The sequence below is a fragment of the Aplysia californica genome, unplaced genomic scaffold (assembly GCF_000002075.1).
Source record: "Aplysia californica isolate F4 #8 unplaced genomic scaffold, AplCal3.0 scaffold00199, whole genome shotgun sequence".
Classification (NCBI taxonomy): domain Eukaryota; kingdom Metazoa; phylum Mollusca; class Gastropoda; order Aplysiida; family Aplysiidae; genus Aplysia; species Aplysia californica.
This window is the reverse complement of record NW_004797469.1, coordinates 1,023,798-1,031,958: the sequence shown is the minus strand read 5'-3', so window position 1 is coordinate 1,031,958 and position 8,161 is coordinate 1,023,798. Positions and strand designations below refer to the sequence as shown.

The 8,161-nt window shown below is 43.1% G+C and overlaps 1 protein-coding gene across 1 annotated transcript in view; it reads left to right on the top strand.

The window, feature by feature from the left end:
* LOC101853790 overlaps positions 1 to 7,290 on the top strand; it is a gene marked incomplete in the record, with an annotated part of 24,597 nt that extends 17,307 nt beyond the window's left edge. Inside the window, 5 exon segments of the mRNA XM_013082913.1 lie at positions 1,314 to 1,490; positions 2,922 to 3,071; positions 3,951 to 4,075; positions 5,269 to 5,427; positions 6,519 to 7,290. Of these exon segments, the coding sequence (XP_012938367.1) occupies positions 1,314 to 1,490; positions 2,922 to 3,071; positions 3,951 to 4,075; positions 5,269 to 5,427; positions 6,519 to 7,212 (1,305 nt within the window).
* Between the last annotated feature and the right edge of the window lie 871 nt (positions 7,291 to 8,161).

Here is an 8,161-nt window from a genome sequence, read left to right as displayed (position 1 = left end):
TCCACCTTGTTTCAGACGGCCATGGAATATTCCGGTGACAAACGCAGATGCATTTTGTTGAGTGGGCAAAAAATGCCGAAGAGTCTGCATAGCGTTAGCGAAAAATACCTCTGTTCCCCGACAAATCACCCTTTTCATGACCGCGAAGGGCGAGTTCGTGAGTTTCACAGAACAAAATACACTAGATAACCTTATACGGGGTGCCCACTAAGGCTGGATCGGGCCAATCGCCCGACTCGATCGCCTGAAACTGAAAACAGACACGTTTGTTTTTGAGGCGATCGAGTCGGGCGATCCGTAGTGGGCACCCCGTATTACACAATACGTGCTTCGTTATAGTGAGACGTTGCAATGCGATGACCTACGACTAGCTGCTATGTCTACTTGTCCGAAAGTATGATACTTAACGGAATTTTCTACGTGCGCTCTTGATGACTTTTGACTTTAATGCGTTGTTTCACATGGACAAGATCAGTAAAACCTGTCTCAGACCTCTTGGGGTCCTCAGTTCCAAAAAGCAGACAGGAGAAACAGTAGGCCTAATCTAGGTCTACAATGAGTATAATTCGCTAACGCTGACTGTAAGCCATTCCACTTTTTATTCATTGTATCATTTTGATATTTTTGGGTTGGTGAGGACTTACTTCATTCACTCTCTTCTTGTTACTTTGTTTGGTGAACTGAATTTATTTGCAATCAACTTCATTCATCCTGCCTTGGAATAAACACTCGAGTAATAAAACTTTCACCAGTACACCATTCCAACTTTTAACACAATGACCTAATTACATCATGTTGACCTCGTTCAAGTTCAGGGTTACAGAGGTTGGGCTAGAGATATAACTGGCAAGAGAATGGACCTATCGCACATCGCTGCGGGCACTCCGGTGGATTGCTCCAAAGCTATCATAATACGGGCATTGAATTTTGTAGGCTATCGTGAACTGGTCTGAGATCGCGTTATTTTTAGACTGCCTCTATGGGCTTTGTTCGGCTGGTGCACATTGAGATTGTGCCGCCTTATTAATATTTATGAACTAAAGGTTCTTTCTTGTCACTTTATGGGTGTTGTGCGCTAAAATTTTTGGACGGCAGAGAGCACGACCGTGCTCTATGGACGAGCCGCCCCTGCTATCTATGTATCTATCTATACAACTATCTATACGTTTATCTATCTATCTATAAATCTATCTATACGTCTATCTATCTCTCTATACATCTATCTATACATCTATCTACCTATCTATCTATCTATCTATCTATCTATCTATCTATCTATCTATCTATCTATCTATCTGTATGTGTTCTATTAGACATTATCCCATGTGGCGACCAGTGGCGCGGAAACTGTGGTAGACGCCCACTGGCGGTTCTTCCTGCCTTGCACAACGGGCAGCGTGCATATAGCCCAGTACTACGTGGAGAGCGCCGACTTCCTCTCCCAGGACACACAGAGGGTCAGGATCGCCTGGTTCACCAAGGAGATACAGGTTAGTTTCAGGTTTATCTCTCCTTTACTTTAACCCCAACATCTCTCTCTCTCTCTCTCTCTCTCTCTCTCTCTCTCTCTCTCTCTCTCTCTCTCTCTCTCTCTCTCTCTCTCTCTCTCCATCGCTCTCCCTTTCTTTCTCTCTCTCTTTCTCCCTACCTATCTTAATTCTACTTCCAAAAATTCCCCCAAAAAGAGATCAAGCAATGGTTCAGACATTTCGAAGACGTTCTATATCAGTACCATTTTTACCATGTCACATAATAACAATAACAATAATAATAATATTAATAATAACAATAATAATAATAATAATAATAATAATAATAATAATAATAATAATAATAATAATAATAATAATAATAATAATAATAATAATAATAATAATATGAAGTCCTATTTAATAGCGCATTTCCACAAAGAAAGTTCTGGGGCTTTCGTGGCCTAGAAGTTAAAGTGTTGGCCTCTCATTCAAAGGTCCCGGGTTCGAATCCGGGTAGCGACCGAAAAATTTTCTTCTCTAAAATTGTGTCCTTTCACCTCCTTTCCTGCTCTCTAGCAATTTTCTTTCGTCTACTTTCGTCGCCTCTTTCTGCCCCCATCCCCTCACCTCCTTTGCCCCCTCCTCTGGGCTCCTGACTCTTTCTGCAGCCTTTCGACTGCTACTCCTTGACTCCTTCTTACAGCTGTCTTTCTGCCACACCCCTGATCTTCTGGTAGGAAAGATCTACACCTAGCCTTTTCGGACAAGGGCGAAAATTCTCGGAGGGCCCATGTGCAAGTTATGCACGTTAAAGATCCCTTGGTGGTCTAAAATCGATAAGAGTAGGCTTCGGCCGCCACCTGGGCAAAATTCAAAATTTCCTACCAACTAAAAGTATTAGGTGTGTCCCGCGCGCTCATATGACCTTATGCAGTTGCGAGCGCTGTAAAAAAAAATTACCAAAAAAAAAAAGAAAAAAAAAGAAAGTTCTGAATGCGCTTTATAAAAAACATTTGCTCATTACTGGTTAAAGCAGCCAGGAAACAAATGTGTTTTAGGCGCTGATCTCAATTTTGAAAAAGTTGTCGACTCCCCTAAATGTGCTGGTAATGCGATTCTCGGGGAATGGGCGTGGTTTAATAAAGTTCTCCCTCTGATTAGACTAGTTTTAACAGTCTTTTATTGGCCTATGTTAAAGGTCGAGACAGGATGTATTCGATGACTATGTCGCAAAGAGACCATGGTGCAATGTATTTGCGCACGTGTGAAAACTACAGGGAGGAAAAGGCCAGGCTCAGCCTGGGCTGAGAAAGATACAGCGTCCAAGCAGAAAGACCGAGATACTCGATGAAAATTCTCCCTAAAATGATATCAAACTCACGTTAACATTTTGAACTGCATTTCTCCACCCCCTACCCACCCCCTTACCCCCTCCCCCAATTCCCACAGCACGACTTATACAACAACCGGCCCCTGTACGCCCATTTCCTGGACGGAGGGTCCACGGTGGGTAAGAAGGAGGATCTCATCGACGCCGCCAAGGAAGGAAAAGAAATCCGCGCTCTCATGACCGACAGAGGCTACTCCTTCCCATTCCAGGTACAATTTCGGGGGGGGGGGGGGTATGTAGATGTGTTACCCCTTTATCAGTACAATTTAGATCAGTTTGGAAGCGGGATGAGGGGGGTGCAACACCCCAACAGATAGATCGAGTTACTCAATACAAATTCTCCACACATGAAAACTGAGTTCCGATCTTCTACGAGCGACAACGCAGTGCATAACCTCTGCACCATGGACACTGATGCAATATTGATTTTCTACAAAGTATGTCTTAAATTGACTGCAGCTTTTGGCTGTATGTTGCTGTTTTTATTCGTGTGTATTTGTTTCATTTTTCGTTTTTTGAGCCGGTATGTATTTTTTTCTAAAGGATCAAGAAAAAAAAATGAATATTGATTATTATTTTTGTGTTTAAGGTCGAAAGAGCTACTTTCATTTTAAAAAACGAACCAATGTCCTCGTTAACACCCTATCAAATTATATCTATCTGTTCTTCATATGAGTTTTCGCGAAAAGGATCCACCTCTAAAAATCATGGCTGTTGAAAAGGTTGTTAAACGTATTTTCCTAACATACAATGCCTTGTTCTCAAAGCGATATTCATAACTTGCTATAGTTAACTGTCGTTGTTTTGCTAGACATTGATTGATTGATTGGTTGATTGATTGATTGATTGATTGATTACAATTCGTTTGTTACCATTGGCTGGTTGGTTAATTGGTTGGTTGATTGGTTGGTTGGCTGGTTGGTTGGTTGGCTGGTTGACTGACTTACTGACTGACTGACTGACTGACTGACTGACTGACTGACTGACTGACTGACTGACTGACTGACTAATCCGCTAATCAGTTAATATGTCGATTCACTAACTGATTGTTCCATTTATTTATCTACCCTGCCATCCACTCTTCTCAGGTGATCCAGTGGTCTGACGTGGACCAGCGCGTGTGTGGTCAGAGCAACAAACATTTGTCCCAGAAGTACAGCGGCAACGACATCGTATTCAACACACAGACTCCCTACATGTGGTTCTCATCATGGTCAGTGTCTGCATTATCTCACTAGATTGGTTCTCAAGGCAAGCGACTCTCGTTTGAAATCCAACAGGGCATCTGAAGGGGCATTCTTGAACATGGGTCGCTTGAAAAACTCTTTCTTGTTTAAAACCATCAGTCCTTTCAGAGATGGACGGTACATCAGCGTTTGCTGATTTGCAAATAGAGGTAAAACCTCTTTTAATTTGATTCTGTTACGTTTATATTTCAGTCAAAACGTAATGTTCTTTGCCCCCCCCCCCCCTCGAAAAATGAAATTAGTAAATAAACAAATAAACTAACTGATCAATAGACCACCATTTTTTTAAAAGTCCAATCTCAGCTGATTCCTGGTTCCTTATTTGGTTAGTTTATCTGTAACACGTTCTGCTGGTTAGATGTTTTACCAGGAGCAAACCTGTTTATGTAAGAAAGACATCTCTCACACGTGCAGGCGTTTCCTTGGGTTTATAAGTATGAACTAACAACCGGCGTCTGTGGAGTACCTCTTTGGCGCTTTTTTTCTAGTCTTGTTGCAGGCGAAAGACCTAAGTTCGAGTCCAGTTTTTGGAGGATTTTTATTCAGTCTGTCTCTCTCAGCCCGACTTGGCCCTAATAATGATCTAAATTGTATCGATGGGTATGTAAAACACATACATTTAAAAATGGTGTTGCTTTAGCATGGTAACAACTCAATGTACTGGTTAATGCCAGTAACAAAGGGAACTCTAATTAAACGACAGGTTCGCTGGTGTTCAATCACCAAAAAGACGAATACCTATAAGTCAACGCTACGCGAGATATTATGATTTCAGGCTGTTTACAAAATTGTAGGGTCGCTATAAGCATCATTATGATTTGAATTGCCAAATTAAAATTAAAAGCAGTTTTTATTTTCATTTTTGTTTAATTTTGGGTTTTTTGTTTTGTTTTTGTTTTTTGTTGTTGCTTTTTATCAGAGGTGCGTATCGTCATCCAAAAGACGTATTTGCAATTAACATTATTAACTTTATGGGCTTGGCTGCAAAAATTTCATACCTTTCTCCTCTTGCATTCTCATAAGGCCCGCTGCACTTGGGCCCACAGTCTTTGCGGGTGGTTGGGGGGTGCCATTAACAGGTCCATTTTACTTTTCCTTTGACTTAAAAGTTAGTTTTGATGCATCTTCCTTTACCTGGTTCTCAAACCACAATCCTCAGGTGCACAACCGGCCGCCGGGACAGTTCTCGATGGGCGGTTGGCGGGGTGACCAACAGAGGCCGCGGCGCTGACTATGTGTCCCTCAAATGGTTCGCTGACCCATGCTGGAGGCACGTGTTTACTCACGACAAGGCTGGCAACCAGCTCAGGGGGTCTAGGTGAGTCTGCATGGGAAGTTGTTTTGTTCCGTTTGTTTTGTTTCTTGTTTTTGTTTTTAAGGGGGGGGGGGGTGGGGGGTTGGGTCCTTTTTTTTTTTAAATTGAATTGTCTGGGTTTTTTGTTTTGTTTTGCTTGGTTTGGTTAGGGTTTTTGTTTTGTTTTTGTGCCGAGTCCCTTTTTTTCCGGTGCAATGTTAATGATTTATTTTTGTATAAGACAAGCATTAACTGTAAAAGTACAAGTAGAAGTTTTACGCCCCCATTGATCATTAGATCATTCTGGACGCGGGCTTCAACCTACCAGTCATGACCAACCAAGTCTGAGAGGGACTCAATGTGCCAGCAGAAAGACCGAGATATTCAATAAAAGTTCGCCTTTCACATGTATCGAACTCTGGCGTTTAGTGGCCTATTTCTGCCCCACACACACCCCCTAGGAAACATATTTCCCATCTGCTGTTTGATTCCTCTTGGCTTGGTCTTTCCCTGACTGGCAGGGCTGAAGCAGTACGCCTCCCAAATGTTCTCAATTATGTTTATGAAGGGGGGGGGGGGTCTCGTGGTCTAGTGGACCAGGGTTTGAATTCTGACAGCGGCGGAAAATTTCTTCTCTGAGAAATCCTTCTTTCACCTACTTTCCTGCTCTCTAATCATGTTCTGTCTTCTTCTTTCGTCACCACTTTCTGCGCCTCCCGCCCCCCCCCCCTCCTTTTTATTTCACCCTCCTCTGGAGCTCCTGACTCTTTTTGCTGCCTTTCTACTGCTACTCATTCGCATATCATACTATCAGCCACACTCCTAATCTTAGGGCAGGTTAGATCGAAAACTTTGCCGTCTCGGATAAGGGTGGAAAATCTCCGAGGTCACACGTGCAAGTTGCGCACGTTAAAGATCCCTTGGTGGTCCTAAAATCGATAAGAGTAGGCTTCGGCCGCCACCCGGGCAAAATTCAAAATTAATTGCAACCAAATTGAAAATTGTTTTTTTTCCAGCCCCCTCATATGACCTTATGCAGTTGCGTGGACCATTAATCACTTAACAAAAAATAAGCCTATTGAGGTGAAAACATTGACAATTGCATTGTTTTCCAGGGAGTCTCTGGTGGCTGCTATCAAGGACGGTCACCGCGTGCGAGTTGTGGTAGACAACCGGGCCATGGAGGCGGCTTTCCTCAGGGTGAAGAACAATCACGTCAGTGCATACTTCATGGACGAGCTTTCCACTAAGGGAGGACGCGGCTACGACCAGTTTGATTTCACCAGCAACACCTACATCAAGTTCTCCACGGCCCACACCACCGGTACATTCCGGCAGTACGGACACTTCGTGCGGAACACTTCCACCACAATCTCGCCCAGCATGACGAAGCAGAAAATCTGCTGGATGATCGATGTGAAACCATGGGAGACCATCCTCAAAGTCAGCGATAAAGGCACGGTGGTTTGGGGTTCCAAGACCAACGTGCGTAACGCCATTCTCAAATCCGCGTCCGTCCGCTTGGCCATTCAGTTTGACCAGATGAGTGGGACGATGTATCTTCCCTCGGACAACGCCAAGGTACCCTCAAGCTCAGTAGACGAAGACAGTGTGGTACAGGTGGTTAGAGTGTTGGGAGACCGACCCGTGGACATGTTTGAGTTCGAGTTGTCACCAGTCCCCTTCTGGGTGTTCCTGGTGGTACCGACGAGCGGCGAAGTTCACCTGTCAGGCTGGCAGATGGGAAAACATCATCGGTTCTTCCATTCCAAGACGCCTGCCACGGTGGTCTGGTTCGCCAACTTGTAAACTGTGACATTTTGGGGCGCTGGGGGGTAACATACACAGCCATTAGTTATGAAATAAAAGGAAAATTACATTCTTTGATGAGATTTCTTTCAAGAGCAATGTTGTGTAAGGAGACTTGTGAATGTCTGAGAGCGAACGTGAGTCTATTGAACTGAACACTAGCACTATTTTTATGCTGACCAGCACTATAGGCTCCCATACCCTCAATATGATACGCTTGAAACATAGAGAACGGTTTATCTGGTAGTATCAATATCTTCTCAAAGTGCCTTGTGTTTTGCAACACACTGGGAGGAATTTTATTGTTACTAGCGAATGTGTTTATGACGTAAAGCGTTCTCTGTGTTCTAATCTTTGCTCCATCCAGTTGCAGTTTTGGGTCACTTTCCATGAAAACGTCCTTTCAAGTCGGAGAATATCCGATTTAACGTGCGTTGCCACTACTGACTGTGTAAATAATGGAAAGGCATTCTAGAAGGGACATAATCTCGACTGAAATATTTCTTTTAAAGAAATTGATTTTTTCCGCCATTTTGAGCGAACTTGCACAGCTCAACTGTACATAGTAATTTATTATGTAAACAATCTTGATTTCTCTCCAGCTGTGTGTTATGTTAAATATGAATTTAATCATGTTTGCCTTGCTGGTATACTAAAACATTCCAGTGTCAAAAAAGACAAAAAGAAGCAGCGTTCCCTGAAGCAACCAGGGATTCTGATAACTGTGGACTGCACCCGCTTGGCCAATCTAATGTCACATATCGTTGGGGAATCCATATTTGCGGCTATAGAAGGTGCCACTTTTATTTGTATTGTATTGGCGAGCAAGCATTCCTTATAATGTTGTTGTTGCTGTTTTTCGTTATTGTTGTTGTTGTTGTTGTTGTTTTTATTGTTGGGTTTTTGTTTTCTTTGGGGGGGGTGGCTGGGGATACGACTTTCAGGTGGA